The 24,076-nt window shown below is 42.5% G+C and overlaps 2 protein-coding genes across 2 annotated transcripts in view; one reads left to right on the top strand and one right to left on the bottom strand.

The window, feature by feature from the left end:
* Window positions 1–24,076, bottom strand: part of GRIA4 (glutamate ionotropic receptor AMPA type subunit 4) — a 1,433,894-nt gene that overhangs the window by 918,969 nt on the left and 490,849 nt on the right. The gene's annotated exons all lie outside the window — the stretch shown is intronic.
* On the top strand, window positions 995–15,071 carry CASP4 (caspase 4; the record flags this gene model as incomplete). Its single annotated transcript, NM_001009365.1, is given in 8 exon segments — window positions 995–1,261; window positions 3,574–3,636; window positions 9,051–9,160; window positions 9,996–10,169; window positions 11,278–11,515; window positions 12,049–12,213; window positions 13,385–13,494; window positions 14,975–15,071. Coding segments are annotated over 8 exon segments (1,224 nt in total), but the record flags the coding sequence as incomplete, so codon positions are not given.

Here is a 24,076-nt window from a genome sequence, read left to right as displayed (position 1 = left end):
CCTTCCAGCCAGAATGGACTGAGTACGATGCCAAAGCAGAAGTCACTCTTCCCCACCACACTTGCTGATTCCTAACGAATGGGCAAGTCTGCACTGTGTGAGTTTCACTGTACACAGCTTTGCCCACTGGTTCCTGGCTCTCTGAGCCCCCTCTCTTCCTACTCCGACCTTCTCCAAGTGCAAGTGAAAGAAATTTCCCGAAGATACACTCCCCGATGCAGTCTAAGTTTCAGAGAACTGACTGTCTCTTGAAGCAGAGGGGGGAGGAAAACAAAACAGGATGTGAATGCGTGAACAGTGGCTATTTCTCAACACGTGTACACACCCTGCTAAAAGGAAGGTGGAAAATGCTTTCGGTTTCATACCACCGAGGCTGACAGCAAAAAGCCATGGCCGGTAAGTCGCGCACTGTCTTAAAAGGACAGCTCTTGGGGAAAAACGGTTTTGGCTTTTACTTCTCGGAATGTTCAGGGGATCAGAATTGAGGGCGAGGGCACAGAGGCAGGGGGCAGGGCACAGGGGGAAAGGAGAGGGGTTCCAGAGAATTCCACAGCCTGCAGAAAGGAAAGGCAAGGGCCAGAAGGGAGCTGGGGCTTTACTGGTATCCTGTGGTTTTGCAATCCTAACTGAATTCGAAGGGCCACAGTCTGGTAGAAGGTGCGGGATCGGCCCGGGGTGGGCACCACAGGGAATGGGAGAACAGAGCGCTGCCTCTTTATCTTCCCGTGCAGGGTTGAGTAAACACGGGGCATGTCAGGACCATGCCGGGTTTCCAGATAGGAATGGCAGGGAGCCAGTGTGATTTCAGGCCGGCCGGGGAGCACGTATGGGCAAGGCCCAGGGAGCACTGACGGGTGTGCATGGCTGGAGGATTCCTGCACTGTATGGAGGGGGCGTCCTACTGATTCAACCCAAAGTAGGCTGCCCCTTGCTGCTGACACGAGAGGCAGGCAGCCCGTTTTTGTGACTTGAGGAACCCTTGTTCTCCTACCAGACAAGGATCTGAAGGGCAAGAGGAAGCAGTTCATCAACTCAGTCGGCATGGGGACGGTCAACGGCTTGCTGGATGAACTCTTTGAGAAAAACGTGCTGAACCAGGAGGAGATGGAGAGAGTAAAATGTGAAAACGCTACCGTTATGGACAAGGCCCGAGCTCTGATCGACAGCGTCCTGCGGAAAGGGCCACGGGCGTGCCAGATCTTTATCTGTCACATCTGTGAGGAAGACACCCACCTTGCAGAGACGCTGGGGCTCTCCTCAAGTAAGAGTCAATGACTCAGACCGAAGTTCACGTAGGCCCTGTGTCCGTGCCTGACACTGGGTTTCTTCCCTGCTCGTGTTAGTTTGCGGACAACTTCCTGGTTTCTGGCTTCGGGGCCCCATTTCTCTATCAGTGGCTCTATTCTGTGTCTCCTCTTTCTTTTTTGTTCCTGGCCTCAGTCGCCTTCTTTGGATCGAAGCTCATTCCCCATCCTGAATATGTGGCAGCTGATTTGTTGAAGTTCATGAGAGCAGCCTGAAAAGTTTCATGTTGTACTCTCCAGCCACCCTGGCAAGGCATTTAATCAGCCAATGTCTGTCTGTCTGTCTGTCTGTCTGTCTGTCTGTCTGTCTCTCTCTCTCTCTCTCTCTCGTTAAAGTCCAGGGAACATAGTCATCTGACATAAGAACTTCAGGTCTGTAATCAAATTCACTTTGTAACCCCTCTCCAAAACTGTGCTCTCCAGGAGGAATAAAATGTATTTCGGTGATGGTGAAACCCTCAGAGAATAAATTCAGCGCTTACAGAAAAGTGAAGATTTTAAGTGGACTCTGTCTTCTAGTTACCCCCTCCCACCTTCTTCGAAGTAAGACTGTCCACCAGTGTGGGACCCGGCTGCAGACCATTCTGTGAGCCTCCCCAAACCCCCACCTCCAGTCCTTCTGAGGGCCTAATCCTGGGCTCAGACATCTGAGCAGCCCCTCCTGTGGTCACTTAGTCCCTCCCCACAGCAGACACAGGAGATCCAGGGGCGTCCAGCCCCTGGTCTCTCTTGCACACGCCAAAGCCATTTAGAAAGAGAAGATGTTCTTTGAAAATGAGAAGCCTTTTTCTCCTGGGGCTTGGGGGAAGCCTATGCCTGCTGACTGACCCAGCAAGCATTTACCAATGAGTAATGAACTTCTCATTTATCTTTCAGTAACTCTTTCATTTAAGATACCCCCCAAATTAGAGACAACCAACAAATAACAATAAGGGCCCAGATGACTTTTAGAATAGCCAAAGCCTTCATCCTTGTCCCATTCCTTTCCATCCACAGTTCATGGACCCTAGAGGCACTTGTATAACCCACTGTGACTCCCCGTGTGTGGGGTGTGCCTCTCAAGTTGTCCCATGGTACCTCCTCAGTGAGGGGTATAGGGCTTTGTCGCTCCCTCATCTCTCTGCCAATGTTTTTAGGCCCATAGAACATGACAATTAGATGTAATTTTCGGATGCACTCTAATGGGAGAGATCCTTCTATGAGAAATTTCTTGGTCATAAGAAGACCGACTTTCTATTACCATAAAAGGCCTCCTCCAGAAAATGCTCTTGAAGTTACTGATGGTTAATTTACTCCAGCAGTCTAGATGGGTGGGATGGGTCAAGTGCAGCGTGCTACCTTGGGCTTGAAGTTTTATGGGGTTCCCTGCGGCTGTCCTCCATTCGCAGCAGGGAAATGGACCACCGTTTGTATATGGAAATCTGGTCTCCAATAGGTACCATGAAAAAAAGAGTTGGGAGTATTTCTCAATTGTCAGCTTATGCCAATTCTTAAAGTTTTCGGGATAAGCTTCTCGGGTGGGTGTTGTTCTACTGAGATCTTTATAAAACCTTAAACAAATTTCAATTAAATTCTTATCTTTAAAATTGACAATCAAAAAAGTTACCGAAGAGGATTTACTAATATGTTGAGTGATTTTATGCGACCAAATACCGCAACTGAGGCGGTGGTTAGGGATCCTGGCACCTGTGTTATCGTGCAGTGCCCTATGTGGCATACTTGATTAACAGTCTATGGATGATAACGAAGACAGGTTTGCACTCATACCCTGGCTTGGCCACTCTCTTGTTCTGTGATACTTGGGAAACTGACTTTACACTGATTGAGGGGCGACCAGGAGGTCACCTCGTCCTGATTTTCTGCTGTGGTACGTCTTGGCAAAGTTAAGTGTCCACGGGCAGATGCCTGTCCTTTTTAGGTATCTCTAAAGCCCGGCCCGGCTCTGCATGAGACACTCCTTGCACACACCTGGTAGGCAGTAGGGGTCACCCCAGGAGCCACCGTGAAACTTATAAAGTAAGAGACCTCTTGATGCTACATCTGATGCTGTCTTTCATCGTAGAAAGCAGAAAGAGCCACGTTCAGAGACTCATCTGTTCTGCCACGAAGGTGTATAGGCTTTTGCTTCTCGGTGGTGGGTGTGGTTCTCAGCCAGTCGCATCTTGAACAGGCCTGCAGGAGGTACTTTCAAAGGGGAGCCTCCATCACATTGGCCAAGATTCCTGAGACATGAGAAGTGACTATTTTAATGTCCTTAATCTTTCCTCAGGCCCACAATCTGGAAATTCTCAGAACACCACGGACTCTGAAGTAGCGTTTCCTCCTCTTCCAGGTACTGGTATTTCCAAAGCAAGAACATCGAACTGCATCTTTCCTGACGTTAACTATATACAGGTTCATGGGATGACCTCAGGGTGAGAGGGCAATGGGTAATTCTCATGAACTGATCTGATGCCTTTTTCTTTTCTTAATCCATGTGCTTTAGCAGAGGCCATCCCCGTAGCTTTACTAACATGTTTATGCTCACAAGTTCTAAACCTGTGTCCCAAACCGGACTACCCACTTGAACACCACACTTTCCTGTTCTAGTGCCTACTGAACATATGCTCTCATGGCTCCCTCAGACAGCTTTTATCTCTCTGCGCCCCGAGCCTAACTGGTCATCCTTCCCCCCGCCCTGCTTCCCCTCCAGTTTCCTCTGTCCTGATTAATGACACCACTGTCACCCAGTCATTCACACCAGAAACCTGAAATCATCTTCAGTTCTTTCTTTCTCCTCACTTCCGACACTCAAGAAGCGGCCAAGCTTACTGGTTCCTCTCTCAAATCCAGACCCTGCTCTCTGCTTTTATTTCTACTACTCTTTTTCAGAACCCCTATTCCTATAGTGGCCTAGGATTCTTCAGCCATTTACTATACTTTTCTAGTCTTTAAAAAAAAAAAGGAAAGAAAAGAAAAGAAAAAACAGATCCATCCTTCTCCCAGGTCCCCCCATTGGACTTTAAGCTTTATGAGGAATTTGGAAGTGTCTGACTTCGTCATAGGTACAATGCCATCACAGTAGCTGACTCAGGATGCATGCAGTAAATGTTAGTTAAAATACTATTTTACTGACTCATTTCATCACCATTGCTAGCATACCATGTCATTAAAAAGATATTTGGCAGATGCCAATTGTATCAGAGATCTTGCTCTAGGTAACGAACAGGACAAACAAAGCTCCTGCTTTTAATGATCTTATGAAAGTACATGAAATATGAAAGAATAGGTATTTAGGAATTTCCACCATCAGATTAAAGCTAGCCGAAAATTTTGGGATGGAAATGACACTACATTTACCCTTTCGGCAAAGATGGGATAGAACACTATCCCACACAGTAGCAAATTAATCTACCATACTGAAAGATGAGTCATCAGATTATTTTCAATTAAGAATTCTTTTTGAGACAAGATCTTAGAACATCAGAACTCTAGATGCATTCGCTCATTTATTCATTAACTTATACATTCGGGAGGCATATGCAGGTTTGTCAGTGTCTGAAGCACAAAGATGTGGGAATGAGATGTGGATTCAAAGACATGGTGCTTTTACCAAGGAAATTACACACAGAGGAAAGAAAAGATAGTACATTCTAGTGGAAACAAATTTACAGCTGTAGGTAACAGCACGGGCTTTCCTTGGAGCAGATATTACAAATGGGCCATCACCATCACTGTGAGAAAGAGAAATGTAAAAGCAGTAGGTGGCTGGGAAGTTAGCGTTAGGCCCAGTGTCCCAGAGGAGAGATGAGAAGCCCCTCCCCTCATCTTAGGTGGTGATGAGCCATTAAATACTAGCCCGTGGGCCCAGTGTGAATTTGATGGGCTGAGAGAACTCAACAGGTACAGTGCAAGAGGACAGGTAGTTTATGGGGTAGATGGTGAAATAGTCAGAAGGCATTTTCAGGGTTATTTCCCATAATGGAGAACCTTCTAGAGACAGAGCAAGACTCTAAGTTGTGCCCATAGTTGAAGGGGTCTTTGTATTTCCTACAGAGGACAAACACGACAAAAACCCATTTAAGATTTTGGAATCTGTGGGCAAAGAGCTCCTTACTGGCGTTTTGCAAGACTTGGTGGAGAAAGATGTCCTGAAATTGGAGGAAGCAGAAAAGAAAAAATTTCATGATGCCAAACCTCGAGACAAGCCCCGGGTCTTTCTGAACTCAGTGCGTCAGAAACCCAAGGAGGCAGGTCAAGCCATTGTCCAAACTTTCCTTAATACGGACAAGCATTCTACCAGTTTAGAAGGTAAACTAAAGTCACTTACAATGGGCATCTCAAATTTTCTGGAGTCTAGTCACCTCCAAAGCCCCTCTAGGGTCCTCTATAATCCTGCCATCCTTCATTACTAGAATGTGGTTTTCACTAAACCTGTCGTTGTCCTTTTGGAGGCCATCTTGTCTTTTGCTGGCAGGGATCCAATCCCCAATGAGCCAAGAAGCCAAGTCTTTACATGTACGTTGCTCTCAGAAAGAGGTACTTGTGGACACTTTGCAGTGAGGGATATTTGACCTTGAACCCAGGTCCTGTCACTGTAGACACTCTGTGATTTCATTCAAGCTTCTTTCCCTCCCTGGGCACCAGTCTCAGCATCTCTGAAATGGTGACAATTTTGGTAACCTCTTTGCTCAGACAGTCACTCTTCTCCAGGGTTCCCTTCTGATTACACAGGATTATAATCCACCAAGTCTCTTCACCCAGAGCACAAGTGTTTTCTTCACAAGTGAGTAATCGCTCTCAGCAGAGTGCCAGCCACATAGCAGGCACGTAATTAATACAGGATGAATACAACAAATGAAGAAAAAATGTGCAGGCAACAAATGTTACTTATCATAATTATGATTTTGCTTCTGATATTTAGACCTTTCTAGGGCTCACTCATTTCTGCAAGTTACAAAATAGGATCAGGAGAACACCTATAACGTGTCCAATCTATTAGGACATTTTAAAACTTCTGATCTACATTGAATTATAAATATTACTAGAGCCCAAATCTCGCCGGGCCCAAGGTCACTAGTGGCACACTTAATTTACGACAGTGTTTAACCTGAACTCTCAGTCCTGCATACCAGAGCTTATCAATATACTAATAAAAATAAGCAATAATTAACAAACGATAACAGAAATTGTAGAGACTTCACTATAGCAAATGAGTTTTTTCAATGAGTCCTTTCTGGAGGTGGGGCGCCCCTGACCAGCAGGACACACACACCAGTCTGATGGACGTCCAACATGGTGGCCTGGGCCGTGTCCTCATTAATATTTAAATTGGACCTTCGGCAGGTTTATTACTTTCCCTTAAAGCTGACATGGAATGGAGACAATGTGGATTTTAAAAAAATCAGAGATAATTCAGCAAATGGGAATCAAAAACGAAGTCATGGGAGCTTCAAAATAATTTTAGCAACTCCAGGCATCACAATGCACATTAAATGGAAAATACATTAGGCCATCAGCCGAATCCATGGCAGGTGGGAGGCAGGCACAGGGATTCCATGGGATCCCTCTGCACACGGAGCCTCCAGAGAGATCCCAGAATGCAGGCAGGTGGGGAAGCTGGGCGAGCTGGCCTTCTGTAGGACATAAAGACCTTGGCCAGGCCTTCTGGACATTGGCCAAGCCTTCTGGACATGGATAGGGTTCTGAGGGTTCCTAGCATGGTACTGAGGGGAGTGGGGAGAGGAGGAATCCAATCTACTAGTTCATTTCGTGTAACAAGCTCACACTTGGGCAGGCTAACGTGCCACACACTGGTTATTCCTACAAAAAAATAACTACTTGGGTTCCTACCTCCCAAAGGGATGGCTTTGTCTTACCTGGTACCAGACCCTCTCTTTTTGTATCAGTTTAAGGGGTTCTCGGAGCATTTCATTAGGTAACAGATAAGACAAACACATTGAAATTTTTATCTCAACTCTTAATTCTCTCATTTGTTTCCACTGTGCTGCTAGGTGAGTAGAACCTGCTTTGGGAAGCAGGCTGCACTATAATATTTATTATGTGGTACTGAATGGATTCATCTCCATGCCAACCTTACCATTAAATATGAGATGGAAATCCTATCTATTCCCAGTTTCATCTGCAAGCACAGTATCTATTTGTAGATACATAATGGTCATTAGGAGCCAACATTTGTTAAGTTAGAGTGTTCGCCAAAGCTGGACACAATCTGGAAACCGAGAACTCTTTTGATGAGAAAACGTACTCTCTGACCAGAGACTATCCCAGGACCCTATATGTCCTCCCACTGGCAGAATCTTCTGGAATACGAAGGAAGAGCATGTGTCACTGTTCAAAAAAGATTCAGAAAGCTGGGTTTCCTTAAAGACTTGTAATCTGCTGCCTCTCCAGGTTTTTAGCATTTAGAAAGACATTTATCAGAAAAATATTATTTAAAAACTAATGGAAACAAGTGAGTGAAATAGAAAAAAAAAGTGTAGAATATAAACAACTGAAAATTTTATAAAGGGTAACATTGCTTTTCTCATTTAAATAAAATCAGAGGTGTTCTTGGTTCATGTAAGTGAACACAAAGATTTACCCATTTCATAGACAAAAATCCTTCCTTTTCGAATAGCTCTTGGCAAACTTCTAAATTCTGTTTGTGAATTCTTCTTCCTCATTTCTCTGGGGTGCGGGGTGGGGGGGAGCTCTGGACTTTCCAAGTGTCTTGCACAATCTCCGTCAAGTGAGGCCAAGCAGGGTCTGAGAGCACTACATTTCTCCAGGGAGTGGGTCAGGATGAGCCGGAGACAAACTTCTCCACAAGGGAGGAGGGATTTCCTCACATTTTTAAACCTGGTTGAAAACTGAGCGCGAGTTACTCAGCAACCTGGGGGCAAGTGTCACCAGAGCACAGTAGAGTCTCTGGACAGAGCCCTAGAGTTATGACACAGCAGTGACCCTCTACATAGCTGACATCACAACTTGGTGACAAGTCACCGAAGCCTGTCTCCTCTGGAAAGGTCAAGAGTCTGGGCCAAGTGACAGCTGGATGGTACACAATTCAAGATCCCATTACGTGTCTGGGGTGTATTGCATGAAATAAGAATGGGCTCAAAATTGTACATCGTCCCACAAGACGGCCACTAGCCATACCTGGCTATTGGGTGCCTGACTCCTGGCTGGTAACACGTGCCGAAAGGGTGATATTTTGGACATATCATGTTAAAATGCAGTGCTAATGTTAGTACTAATGCCAATTAATATTAATTAATGTCATCTGTTTCTTTTTAGTTTTTTTTTTAACATGGACATTATAAAATTTTGACTTGCACAGGTGGCCCAATTACATTTCTAATGGTTAGCCCTCCAATAGATATTAGCTCAATATGTTCTTGCTCAGAGACGATAGAAAGTCTACTTGGATGAGTGAGGACCCTACAGTAAAACCACTAGAAAAATCAAACTGTTTCTGCTGAAGGTAGAAAGGCTAAATTTGACCCCAAATCATCAAGGCGTTTTCTTCAGAATTAGCAGAATCTACTATTGCACTTTCAGGTGGATCTTCTTTCTCTACTAAAAATCCCCCCCCTTCTTTCCTAGTCAAAATACATCTCCTCACACTAGAGGTTAGATACAGTCATAACCCTTACGCGTTAAAAAATCTTCTGCCCATAGTTTCCCTTCTTTGTCAGTTTCTGAAGTGGTAAGTGGGTCACAAAGGCAGATCTCATAATTTATGTCATGTGATGTATCCTGCAGCCAGCGTGAATAACATGCCTGGGCCGGCTGAGCCAGAAGAATCTGTAGATGCTCTCAAGCTTTGTCCTCGTGAAAACTTCGTGAAACTGTGTAAACAGAGGGCTGAAGAGGTACTGTGCTCGTCCGTGAAATAGAGAATAAGAGAGAAACAACTGTTTTTACGAAATACACGGTTTCCTAAAGCACTACCTGCAAAGTTTGGGGAGTGGGGGCAGTGGTCATCTTACCCATAGATGCTTTGGGCAAGGAGGAAATCATGGGGCCTCACATAGACTCTAATTCTCTTTCAACCCCATGATAAAAAGTACATTTCTCGCTTTGTTTATCTATTTGTTCTAGTATCTATTTGTGATTTATGACAATTTTAGCCGTAGTCATGGATGCAAAATATGTATAAGAGAATATGGCCAAGTAGTAATTGTTTGCATTCTAGTGAAAATCCTAGATATAATGCATATTTTTAAAATATAATTGAAGCCTGCATAGCACTGTATGTTGCTATGTTTTCAAAAACCAGTACCAGAATAATAATGTTACCAAAGGCAAAGGATCACTGATGCAATCGTTTTTAGCCGGGGCCACTGGCAGGTGTCTCCCGACTTTGACAAAAATTGATCTGAATCTTGAATTCTAAGAAAGATGAGACCAGGCAGAGAAGAGAGAGGAAGAGACAGTAGGAAATATTCGAGGGCCCTCAAGATTCCTGAGTAACCATCGCAGATATATACTGGGTCCTGTTCCAGGCTCTTAAAAGATCATTTACTTCCAATTTGTAATTCTTTCCATTGTCAACTCAATCCACTGTAAAGAGTTAAGAAAGCAGGGTCTTCTGGTTCAGGGGTTGGGGCAGCTACATGAGCCCTTAGCACGTAACAGGGACTGGTGGGTGAGGCTTTCAAAGGAGAGGGAGACAAACTGAACTCACTGCAAATCTATTCCTGGCAGATCTACCCAATAAAGGAGAGAAAGGATCGTACTCGTCTGGCTCTCATCATATGCAATACGACGTTCGATCATCTTTCTCTCAGGAAGGGGGCTGACCTTGACGTTGCAGGGATGAGGAGGCTGCTTACAGACCTTGGCTACAGTGTGCACATAAAAGAGGAACTCACTGCTAAGGTAGGGACCCCTAACCTGCCCCAAACAAGTATATGTTCAACATCCATACTGCTACTAACACATTAGTGTTACCATATTAGGCAAATATTTTGACAACCTTAAGCTGTGTGTGTGTGTGTGTGTGTATTTATAAAATGAAAGTATTGGAAAGTAAAATCTATGCCTCTTTTGAGCTCTAACTGTCGTCAGTTCCATAAATGAACAAAGTGATTGGCATGTTCCAAAGTGGGATGGTTAGGACTTGGCCCCAACACTGCCCAGGAAACTCTAGAGTAACGAGCGTTTAGCACGAATGTACTTGCCACGAATGTACGGAGTCCCAGCTGTGTCCCAGGGGTTATTCCTGGCACTGGGCACAGGTCTGTGAATGAGACAGGAAGCTCCCACCTGCCACGATCTAGGTGCACTTAGCGAGAGTAATCAATCTGTAAGCAAAACAGAAAATTTCAGGGTGTCTCTAGAAGACCGAAAAGAGTCAAAAGCAAGTGAAAAGGAAACAGGAGAGCAAACTGGTGAGTGGGGAGCAAGAATGTTGGACGGGGTGGTCTAGAGAAACCTCTCTGAGGAGATAACAGAGAACGAGGCACACCGGTGCATGGAACAAGACAGGTCCAGAAAGGCGTGGATGAAATACATTCCAAGCGACAAGTCTGAACGCAATGGGAAAGCTGGCACAGGAACACCACAGAAAGACTATGGTGACCAGAGCCCAGGAGAGGAGGAGGCAGGGCGAGAGGGGGTGTTCGTACACCCACGGTTCGATTTCATTCTAAGCACGGTGGGATGGGTTTGACAAGGGAAGCTGTGTGATGCCTTTATGACACAAAACTCTGATCAGGTAATGAGAGAAAAGACAGAGATGGAAAGGAAAAACTACATAAGGGACGGGAGGCGAGTGCAACGTGTATCCAGAGGATGGTTTATATAGTGTCGTCAGGAGCAGAAAGTTCCACCCACTGCTCCATGATAGGAAGATGGGGCAGCCACCAGGAAAAGGCACAGCACGTGGAATGCCACGGATGCTTCTTACACTGTGCATGAGGAGTAGGAGGTCAGGCTAATTGAAATGCTTGTCCCTGTCAAAGTGAGACTTGGAGGTCTCTTTCAGGACATGGAATCAGAGCTGAGGGCATTTGCTGCCCGTCCAGAGCACAAGTCCTCGGACAGCACATTCCTGGTGTTCATGTCTCATGGCATCCTGAGTGGAATCTGTGGGACGAAGTACAGCGCTGAAGGAGACCCAGATGTATTGGCTTATGACACCATCTTCCAGATTTTCAACAACCGCAACTGCCTTAGTCTAAAGGACAAGCCCAAGGTCATCATCGTCCAGGCCTGCAGAGGTGGTGAGTTCTGAGATGAAGCTGTTTGCAGAGAACTGTGATGTGTACTTTTTTTCTAGAGGGAACGATTGTAGACCCAATTCAGGCCATAGAAACCAAACTGAACTATTAGGAGAGTCCACCTCGGGGGCTGGTAGCACGAGAATGTGTCTTGTCAACTGACACATCTCTACTTGAGTTAATCCAGGGTCTTTTAGGTTTTGTGGAGTGGCATTTGGGGGGATAAAAAGGAAACAAAAATTATTTAGCGAAAAATCTAAGTCTGCTCTCTGAAATGATGCAAGTGAGGCTTTAACTCCTTTGTTGGTCTTAGCAAATGGGTTCTTCCAGTTTTATGACATTCTCACCATTAGTGGGCACATTGCTCAACAACACGAGAGAAAGGCAGAGTGGTGTGTGTGTGTGTGTGTGTGTGTGTGTGTGTGTGTGTGTGTGTGTGAAACTGGTTAGAATAAATATTTAACAAGAAAGAGGTGGGTAATTGGACCAGGCATACTCGGAGCTGTACAGTGTGCAGCAAGTCGATGTCTCCACAGAAAATTTGGGGGAACTGTTGATCAGTGACTCTCCAGCGGCCCCAATGGACAGCACTTCACAGATGGGTAGCAGCCTTTCACAGGTGGGTGACAACCTAGAGGACGACGCCATTTACAAGGTCCACGTGGAGAAGGACTTCATCGCTTTCTGCTCTTCGACCCCACGTACGTGTCCTTCTGTTGCAGACAGGGATTGGGGGGCCCAAGGCCAGCTCTGAGTGATTCTAGAAAATCAAGACAGGCTCTGTGCAACAATGACCTAAAGCAAATTTTAAGGGTTGATGTCTTTTATGTTTTGTCTTGTCTGTTCTATGGGGATAAAGATTCTTTTATCCCCCATACGTTCTAAAATTGTGCTTTTATTATAAGTGCTATGCTTTATAGTCAAAGGCACACCAAACATTAAAACAACCTAATGGAAGGAACCCCCCTGACCATAAGCCATTTTAACATAAATGATGGATTCAGTTTTCTATTGAATCCAGTCAACATTTTGAGAAGAGTTTTCATGGATCCTGGGACTGGCTGCCCTTTTCCAGGGATACAGGACAAGCCTTGCCTCTGTATTTCCCATTTGATACTTTCTGTCGGTATGCCATCACACACCCCAGCAAGGGATTTGGATGCCCTGTTAGAGGAGTACAAAATGGTACTAGGGGGCTTATTAGACCCTACTAATAGAACAGTGTAGAATTCTTGAGCTCAACATAATCACCTGAAGAAGCCTGACATTTGAGTGCTTTTAATTTGCAAATTTTTATTTTTCACCTTTTTTAACCCATTTATGGAATCATAATTGACATACAAAATACTATGCATATATAGTGTATATGATGTAACGAGTTTGGAGATAAGTATGTATCTGTGAAATCATCACCACAATCTATGCCATGAACATATCGATCCCCTCCAAGAGTTTCCTTTGGGTCTGTTCATCTATTTTATTTGCTATATTGTGAAAGGAGGGTATGAAATCTGTAAAGAGCCACCTGTGTAAACATGGGGACATTCTTGAATCCATTTGAGCTTCTATTGTTGCCTCTGTAAAATGTGATAATTCCAGTTATCTCTCAAGCAGATGAACACGGGGCATGTAATAAAAAGTCAGTCCGTCCTAACAATACAGTGCCATCTCCCACAATTCTGATGAGCTGCCCCATTAGGTCAATCTCTACTAGCTTTTGGTGTGTTGGTTTGTTTCCTCTCTGTGGAAAAGAGTTATAAGTGCTTCTCCTCAACATGTCGAGAGAATTACCACGCTATGCTTTAGAAACAAATATAAGCAACCTAAGGGCGAAGGCCACAGCCCAAGGGTGACCGCTTCCTGTCTCCTCAGATCATGTGTCTTGGAGAGACGTGAACAAGGGATCTCTCTTCATTACACAACTCATCACGTGCTTCCAAAAGTATTCGTGGTGCTTTCATCTGGAGGAAGTATTTCGGAAGGTAAGCTTGTCTCTCCTCTTCTAGTCACGTGTTGCTTAGAAGCGCTTTGTTATTATCTGCCTTTCAGGGGACAGTGGCAGAAATGTCAGGCAAACACAAGCAGAGTGGCACCTGGTTGTTGTCATCTAGGTGTTTAAAACCCGATACAGAAAAAAAAAATATCAATGTGTAGAAGCAGGAGATCAAAATATATTAAACAATAATAGAAGATATAAGCTTGTCTCTCATGGGATTTAAGTTCTTACATTTCAAAGAGTGGGGGGTATTTGGATTAATTTTCATTGTTTAATTTATTAAATAAATAGGGTTGGGTGGCATACTTGGTGGTGGGTTCTATACTGGCAACAAGGGGGCGAACGAGACATAAGTGACATAAGGCTGTGGAGCATTTACACTCTTGTAAGAGAGATGATTGCTGGGATAGGATCCGTAAAGACAAAGACTGAGGACATGTGAAAGAGAAGACAGGAGAAGACGTTCTTTGAATGGAGTGGTCCAGAAGGGAAGACGTGATATTCCTTCCCTGGCTCAGGACATACCTGGGTCCTCCTTCTTCTAGTTTATTTCCCTCTGTAGCTCCCGCAAGCATGCATGCCTTCAGGGTATGTGTTTATTTGTTTCTTTTTCAACTGCATTCACTCACTCAAATGAGACCTTAATGAAGGCAGGGATTTGCTAAACACCTCAACATTCAGGCACATAGGAATTAATATTCATTGAGTGAATGAATGCATGAATAATAAATATATGCTCCTCCCCTCTTTTTAGGGAGAAAGGGATTGGTATTAAGAACATGGAAAAGTGTGTTGTGTTTCCATTCAAAAACACAGAGGACAGGTACACTCTTATGGAAAAAGAAGGCTATACCATTAGTAAACTGGAGAAGACTGCAGTGTGACATGAGTCAGGGTCTCTATAAGAACTTAGCAAGTTGATGAACAGGATTTATACACTGCACTTTGAAGGGCATTTCTAGGAAAAGACTAGCAATAGTCGATCTAGGTTAAGTAGGATCTCATTGATCAGTCCGTGTCAAAAGACTTCAGGTCAGGTTGGTGGAGGGGATGTGAAAGTTGTTCATTGTTCCAGACTTAAGAACAAAATCCTGGGATTTGAGTCTCATTAAATTGAGGAGTTAGCCCTGGTGGATGTAGAACGTAGAGAATTCTCGAGACCGAGTTCTCACAAACAGACCCCAAAGGAAAATTGGTCATTAGACCTATAGATCAGAAAACAGGAAATGGAAGTTTGAAAGGCCTTGGATTAGATATAGAGTATGTGAGATAAAGAGCTATTATGACAGAGGGTGTCACTTTTAAGAGGGAAGGCAGCAGTGGCAGGAAGTTAGAGTATCCATGGGACGAGCCTCATCAGTCCTGGGAGCACCCTGCATGCCCGGAATTTTCGGGCTCGAGGTGGAAACTCTTTTCTGAGAATTCCTAAGAGGTAGTCCTCACCTAGCACCTCTTTTTGGTTTTAGGTACAACAGTCATTTGAAAAACCAAATGTTAGAGCCCAGATGCCCACCATTGAACGACTATCCATGACAAGATACTTCTATCTCTTCCCTGGCAATTGAAAATAGTAAGTATCAAGAGCTGTTGGCAGGTGAAGTGAATGGGAGAGTAATACGGGTGGTGAGGTCCAGTGACCCATGGCAGCTGACAGCTGAGACGGTCACAGTAGTGTGCCTTGTTGATGTAGCCTGGCGATCAGTGGCTGTTTTTTACTGTACTTAATGTGCATCTGGCCCCTACCTCCACCTCCACAATCCATCCGTCCGTCAATCAATCAGTGAGAGAAGCCAAACCAAGACAGGAAGTAATAACCTACGAAGGACACACGGTAGCAGTTATTAACACAGAAATGTGCTCACGCTTCCATTATTACTTATACTCATCTCTCATTCTCTACCTGCCTGCCCCTCCCTCACGCTCAGTCACCACACAGTGCCTCAGATCCTGAAAACACACAACACAGAGGAGCTAACCATGGAGAAAGCAGGACTTTGGTCCTCTGAGGGCATGCACTCCCTCACTACTTTGAGCTATCGTCATCACACAGTATGAAATCTATCCGGGACTGTAAAGCTTGTGGTGAGGCCAACTCTGGTTCTCCAGCTGTTCTCAGTGTGGTGTCAGATCTGCAAATACTACTCAAGTATCAAAACCCCTTCAAGCACCCATCTCAACATATTATTATTATTATTAGGCAAACTACTTTAGAATGGGTACATCAAGGTTAGACCCAACAATTATTTTACTCCCTCAGAGCAGCTTTATATCATTCTACATTATAAACAATTCTTAGTATCCCTCTCAGACACATAATTTAAATTATATTTTATCATAACGTTTTTCTCAGTAGTTTAAATATTTACCCATACTCTGGTTTCTGACAATTTGGTTCCACAATTGCACAGATATCTCAGTATAATAGCTTTTAAGGCCTAATTAGTCCAGTAGAACCACATTTGGGGATTGAATTATTGATGTGATGCATTTCTCAAGCAGTTACTATGTTCCAGGTTCTGTTCCAGTTGTTGGTAATCTACCAGTAAACAAAACAAATGGAGTCTTTGCTCTGAGAAAGCTCATACTCTAGCGAGTGGAAACAGACTCTAAATACACAAGGAAATATATCCTATGTCAGAGAGGGATAAGAGCTAAGAAGAAAGATAAAGGAGACTAAAGAGACACAAAAAGGTGGATGCTGCAGTGCTATCTATAGATTAATCAGGCAAAGTTTCTCTGAAGTGATAAAATGGTAAAATCAGAACAAAGAATGGACAGACCGGGGAGGGAACCTTGTGGTATCATGGGCAGGGGGAAAAGTGTCCTAGCTCAGGGAACAGCAAGTACCAACACCCTAAGGCAGAAATGCAATTAACATGTCTAAAGAACTGCAAAAGGATGGTAGGCTGGAGGCAGATGAGATTGGGGAAAATGGCTGAGAAGACCTAAGAAAAGCAGTGGGGAGCCTGATCACAAGGACCTTGGTGGTCACATGGTAAATGTTTTACATATTTTATGCCCAGTGAGATGGACAATATTTCAAGTGCTTTGCACAGAGAGATGATGTAATTTCATAACAGATTTGGCAAAGATCACACTGAGTATTTTTAGCAGACAGATTATAAGGGTCACAAATATAAACCAAAGAAAGTGGCAAAAAGTACTCGGAAGAGGATGAAAAAAGAATCATAATAAGGGATGGACTAAAGGCTTCTGGGGATTACTATCGTGACCTTCTGTTCTTTTTCTCTCCTTCAGGCAATCATGGGCAGTCCAGCCCTTCTTGACCAACTTGGAAAAGTACCTTAGCTAGCACAACACACTCATTTAACGTTTGGTATCTCAATAAAAATGAAAACAACTAAACTGTGCCCTGTAAATCCTCCAAAAGAGAATATAATTTCAATTAAAATGGTGGCTGGTTGGAAATGAAGTGTAAGAAGCAAGCTGGATTTTCCAGCTTAATGACTCCTATCGTGTCTGCATGTCACTGGGTGAAGACAGCTGGCCATGACTTTGGCCCTCAGTACAAGGTGAAAGGAGACAGTGCCCATCTGGAGACCAACACTGTAAATTAGCTCCCCATTTGTACACTCTCAAACCCTGGATCTATATGATGATGTAGAACAAATTTTCTAATTCATTACTTAATCAACATAATCTGTTGGGCTCATTTTTTTTTCTCAGTAAACTATTATGATTTCAGCAAATTAATCCCATATATCTTTCTTCCCATAAGTTAATTGTCTTGTTATTGTTTTCCTCAGACTCTGCATGTTCCACATTTCAGAAAAATTTTATCCCTTGCAAGCTCTTGGCTATTGAGATCAGTTGGGCTTTGATTCAAGACGGTATAAAGTCAGTGTATTTGTAGAGAAATACAAATATAATTGCATAAATGGCAGTAAAGTGAAAGGGGGGTGTTAGTAATGGAAAAGACAACATCCACAGTTCTGGAGGGATGAATGTTGGTAGAGGAATTTGGGCAACATGGCCATCAGAACTACTATGGAAGGAGATGTACCACTTCTGCTATGTGTACAGAGAATGCTGGATAGATACTTTAAATTTAACTAAATTTAAAAAAATTTAGTTGAACTAAATTAAACTAAATTTAAAAAACTAAATTTAAAAAAATAAAAGGATGCTCTAGATATCGAATGTAACTATAATAGTTAAATTTATACAGATCAATTTTATGTCAGGATTAATGTAAAGATTTTGATTATTGTGAGGGATTTTTGTATATAAGTAACTAATTTAATCATAACAACAGCCCTGTAATTATCAACAACCCTGTTTTACAGACAGTGAAACAAAAGAACATAGAGCTTAAATGACTTGTCCAAAGTCACAGTCAGCACGTGGCCACAACAAGATAGGAGTGCCCAGACTCACTCTGGAATCAGAATTATTAACCATTGTGCCGTGTTGCCTCTTCAAAGGAAGGAGAGACTAGAATGGTAGGGATTCTGAACTATAGGGGTTAAGTGAATTTTGAATTGCAAGGGTTAACTAACGTTACAAAGATTAATGATGTTTTTATTTCTGGACTTGGCCTACCTATGTAGAAACATGAGCCACATCACAAAGATCCAAAGACACATATTATATACACCTCATTCTCTGGCTACTGAGTGTTAATATTAGAAATCCACTAGCAGAAAGACTGCCTCACATCTCAACTCAAAATTGAAATATATAAATCAATCAATAAATGCACATACATAATTCATATACATATACAAGTGTATATGTACAACACATACAAAAACAAGGAAGAAAAACGTATGAACTAAGCATTCAACTTGAGAAGTCAGAAGAATAGTAAACCAATACATAAAAAGAAGTAAGCAAATAATAAAGATTAAAAAGAAATCACGAATAAAATGGTAAGGAAACAAAGGACTGAGCAGGTCATTAAAGCAAACGCTGGCCCTTTAACAGGACGAATCAAATCACAGACATTCAGCAAGACTGAAAATGAAAAAACAGAATTAGCACAAAGACAGTGTCAGAAATACAAAGGTACAATAAATACAGACAAAAATATACAGAAAAAAAACAGAGAATATCATACATAACACAGGAAATATATGGAAATTCTTCCAGAAAAGGTAAATTATACACAATAAAGTAAGAAGCTGAATGGATCCATAAAAATTCAAGAAATTAATTTTTTTTTAAATTTTTTTAACGTTTATTTATTTTTGGGACAGAGAGAGACAGAGCATGAACAGGGGAGGGGCAGAGAGAGAGGGAGACACAGAATCGGAAACAGGCTCCAGGCTCCGAGCCATCAGCCCAGAGCCCGACGCGGGGCTCGAACTCACGGACTGCGAGATCGTGACCTGGCTGAAGTCGGACGCTTAACCAACTGCGCCACCCAGGAGCCCCTCAAGAAATTAATTTTTATTTGTCATATCTAACAGCAGAAAAGGTTAATAGACCCAAATCATTGTAGACAGGTCTTACAAAACTTCTAAGAAACTGATGAGCTCTACTTTAAATAAATACTTCCACATCAAAAAGAGAAGTACACTTCTTAAGTTGTTTTACAGGGCTTCTCTAAAACTGAAACAAAATTACAAAAGAAGAAAAGTTAGAAAAATATCAGCTGATTTTTCATTAAATTTATGTAAAGATTCTAAAAAACATGCTAGCAAAGAAAATCTAGCCATAACTGAAATAATATTAATATTTATTAACTAGTATTTAATGATACTAGTATTTACACTAAGAATGGGGTGACAGTATAATAACAGACATATTTATGATAGCGTTCCTCAAAAAAATAAGATGAAAAAGTAGATGCAATAATTTTAAGAAGTTTACAAAGGCATTCTGTAGTATTCAGAAATTGTTTGTAATAAAAAATAGGGGCACCTGGGTGGCTCAGTCGGTTGAGCAGCAACTTTGGCTCAAGTCATGGTATCAAGGTTTGTGAGTCTGAGCCCCTCATCAGGCTCTGTGCTGATGGCTCAGAGCCTGGAGCCTACTCCAGATTCTCTGTCCCTCTCTCTCTGCCCCTCCCCCATTCACACTGCATCTCCCTCTCTCTCAAAAATAAAATAAACATTAAAAAATAAATAAATAAAAGATTAAAAATTAAAACCTTAAGAAAACAGGAAGAAAGCCAATTCCTTAATCTAACACATATATTTAATAAAAAGCCTACCAATAAAATAGAAATAGAGGAAAAACAATATGAGAAAAACAGTAACCTTCTTATGCAGAAGTATTTGAGTATTATCTTTATATAGCATACAAGTAAAAAAGATTTCTAATCAATTTTGCACTAGAGTTCCAAGCCGATTAAGCCAAAAGTAAAAACTATGGAACACAAGAAATAAAATCATTACTGCTTTTGAAAAATATGATTTTATTCATTAAAAATCTCTTCCAATTAATAATAAACTCCTTGGATTTGCAAGAGTTCAAATCAGTATACAAAATTTAACAGCATTCTTGTACTCCAAAGAAAATCAGGAAGTGTTTGCTTTTTTAAAGCCTCTCTTTGCAATAAGAAGAGACTAACATAAGATACTTGAAGATAATCCTAAACAAATAGTCACAAGGCATATATGGAAAAATATATTTTAAAAAATCCCTGAGTGATATATATATAAAAAAAGATTTAACTACTATGAGAGATATATAATCCCATTGATTAGAAGACAAAAAAATATAAAGGTTTCAATTTGCCACCCAAATTAATCTATAAACCCAAGAGAACAACAAAGAAAACATAATAGCATATTTTATTGAACTTAATAGGTTATTTATACACTTTGTTTGGAAGGTGAAGTAGTAGGAATCGCTAAGAAAACAATTTTGTTTCAGGAGGATGGAGATTGCCTAAATGGGAATCAAGACATGATATATAACTCTATGAAGGGAAACAAAAACAAACATAAACTACTGGGACTTCATCAAGATAAAAAGCTTCTGCATAGCAAAGGAAACAATCAATAAAATTACAAGGCAGTCTGTGAAGTGGGAGAACATATTTGTAAATGACATATCTGATAAAGGGTTAGTATCCAAAATCTAAATAGAACTTACCAAACTCAACACCCAAAAAATACATGATCCAGGTTAAGAAATGGGCAGAAAACATGAATAGACACTTTTCCAAAGAAGACATATAGATGGCCAGTATACACATGAAATGATGCTCAACATCGCTCATCATCAGGGAAACACAAATCAAGACCACACCTAGATACCACCTCACACCTGTTGGAATGGATAAAATTAACAACACAAGAAACAATGGATGCCGGTGAGGAGGTGGAGAAAGGGAACCCTCTTGCACTGTGGTGGGAATGCAAACTGGTGCAGCTACTCTGGAAACCAGTCTGGACACTACTCAAAAAGTTAAAAATAGAACTACCCTATGATCCGGCAACTGCATTAGGCCTTTACACACAGAATACAAGAATACTGATTCAAAGGGTACGTGCACACAAATGTTTATAGCAGCACTATGTACAAGAGCCAAGTTATGGAAAGAGCCCAAATATCCACTGACTGATGAGTGGAGAAAGAAGATGTGGTATATGTATACACTGGAATATTATTCAGCCATCAAAATGAATGAAATCTTGCCATTGGAAACGATGTGGATGGAGCTAGAATGTATTATGCTAAGTGAAATAAGTCAGTCAGAGAGAGACAAATACTGTATGATTTCACTCACGTGGAATTTAAGAAACAAGAGATGAACATATGGGAAGAGGGGAGACAGAAGAGAAGGAAACAAACACAAGAGACTCTTTTTTTCCTTAAAAAATTTTTTTTAATGTTTATTTATTTTCGAGACAGACAGACACAGAATGCGAGTGGGTTGGGGCAGAGAGAGAGGGAGGCACAGAATCCGAAGCAGGCTCCAGGCTCTGAGCTGTCAGCACAGAGCCTGACACGGGGCTTGAACTCACGAGCTGTGAGATTATGACCTGAGCCGAAGTCAGATGCTCAACCGACTGAGTCACTGAGTCACCGCCTAACACAAAGGACCCTTAACAACAGAGAACAAGCCAAGGGTTGATGGAAGGTGGGGGATGGGCTAGATGGGTGATGGGCATTTAGGAAGCCACTTGTTGGGGCATCTGGGTGGCTCAGTCAGTTGACCATCCAACTCTTCATTTCGGCGCAGGTCATGATCTACCGATTCGTAAATTTGAGCCTGGCATGGGGCTTTGTGCTGACAGAACCTGTTTGGCATTCTCTCTTTCACTTTCTCTCTGCCCTTCCCTCACTTGTGCTGTCTCTCCCTCAAGATAAATAAACAAACATTAAAAAAAAAAAAAAAAAAGGAGGGCACTTGTGATGAGCACTGGGTGCTGTATGTTGATGAATCACTGACTTCTACACCTGAAACCAATAGTGCACTGTATGTTAACTAGAAATTAATCTTAAAAAATGAAACTAAAAAGTGAATTCAAAGATGATAAAAAAAAGAAGGTGCATAAACCAAGGGCAGGGCTTTTTAACATGCACAAAATCAATAAAATATCCATTCACTCAGTAAAACTACAAATATTCAATAATGGCTATATGGCAGGCATTTGGCACTGAGAACAAAACAAAGTTCCTCTCCTTATGGAGCTTGTACTTTAACAGGGAACAGGGAGAGAATATATAGAAACTAAATAAATACACAGTTTATCAGCAAAGTAGACGTGATGTAGACAGGGAGCCCATCATGGGACATGTGAAGGAGGAACATTCCAGACAGAGGGAAAAGCGAGGAGAAATGGGCTGAGACAGGAACATGCTTGATGTGTTTGAGCAGGAGCAACGAGATGATGGCTGGAAATCCACAGACAAAGAGGAGTGGTGGAAAGTTAGGACATGAGATCAAGGAATTCACCATGTCCAGACTATATAATGTGCCATTGCTATAAAAGACCTTCCACTTTTACTCTCAGATAGAAAACTGTAGACAATGTTGAGTGCATGAATGAATTAAATGGTCAGAGTTACATTTTATCGAGATCAGTCTGGCTCCCGGGTGGAGATGAGAATGGGAAGGATGAGGCCAAGGTAGACCCAGAAACAGGACTTGGAAGGCTATGGCAAAAATTCAGAGTTGAGGGCAGTCCAGATCTGGATGACAGATGCAGAGGGCAATCCTTGCGTTCTGAAGGTAAAGCCGACAGAATTGGAGAAAATGAGAGAAAGAGTGTAGGACTTAAATGTTCTACTCTTGGACACTAGAAGAATAAAATGGAAAACATTCTAACAGGGGGTAGGTTTGGGGGCACTGAGACATCTAGTAGGCAGTGAAATAGATGCCCATTGGATACCGGCTATATGAGCCCGGCATTCAGGGGGCAGGCATGGGCTGGAGGGGAAATTTTTGTGCTGTCCTCCTATGTATAAACGGTATCAAAAACCAAGCTGCTGCCTGAGGCTGCTGAATGAAGGAGGACAGAGAGAGCAGAGGCCCTGAGATGGGAAGTCACTGGCCAAGTTCACCAAGAAAAGCAGCCAATGACGTCATGGGAGAACAAAGACAGGCTTGTGATCTGGAAGGCAAATGAATGAAGGGTTTCCGGAAGAGGAGCAAATATCACTAGGAAATGCTTCTAACGTCAAAAACTGAGACAGTACCTAATGTGTTGATCCTTATAAATATCTGTCATACATTGTGAAACTGTAAAAAGCAAATGACTGACAAGATGAGGGAAAAGTTAGAGGTAAATGTGTTTATCTATTGGGGAATAACAAACTGTCCCAAAACTCAGTGGGTCAGTCACCCGTGTGGTCCTTCTCGTCTCTGGGATTCTCCATTTGTCTGAGATCACCGGCACACAGGCTAGGAACCTACTGACATTTCTGGGATCGTTTATGTATTAGTAAAACGTCTGGCTTTGGAAGCCTGAAGCTGGTCTCCGATGGCCTGTCCGGGGCCACTGGGCTCTTCTCCACGTGACGTCTGTCATCTTTTAGCAACCCAGCCCAGGTGTCCAAGAGGGGGAAGAGTGCCATGCCTCTGAAGACCCGGGCACAGAGAGTTGCGGTGTCCATTTACCGCATCATGATGGCAAGACCAAGTCGTAGGTGAGCTACCAGTCAGAGCAAAGGGTTCAAAGAGACTGGAGATGCAGGCCATCAACAAAGTCAGTATTGTACTGAGTGCTTTTTACAAGCACAGGAACAAAACTTTCAATGGTGCGAGCTAAGCATATACTGGGGTTACTTTGTAGTGTGAGACTATTTGGGTGGATGATCTTATTTCATTTCATAAAAACCGTGTTACTTAATTGCAATTGTGAACACATGTTAAAAAAAAAAAAACTCTAATTTTAAGTAAAAGAGTCAACCAAGAGAAATACACACATTTTCCCCAGAACTGAGAAGCGGGCAGATGAGGAACAAGAGAAGAAAAAAGATCGCTTATCTGGGTTTTTAAAAACAGTGACAGGGAGTACCCTTGTGTGTCACCTTCCAGCTCCAGTTAAACCTCGCAAACTCACACGTCATTCAGGGGTTGAGCGGACCTCCGTCCAGCGAGGCCTCTCTGCCGTTGGGTGGCTGACAGATGGCACTGAGACAAACGA

This window comes from Felis catus, chromosome D1 (genome assembly GCF_018350175.1).
Source record: "Felis catus isolate Fca126 chromosome D1, F.catus_Fca126_mat1.0, whole genome shotgun sequence".
NCBI lineage: Eukaryota > Metazoa > Chordata > Mammalia > Carnivora > Felidae > Felis > Felis catus.
Note: the sequence above shows the minus strand (reverse complement) of the source record. Positions and strands in the feature narration are given on the sequence as shown.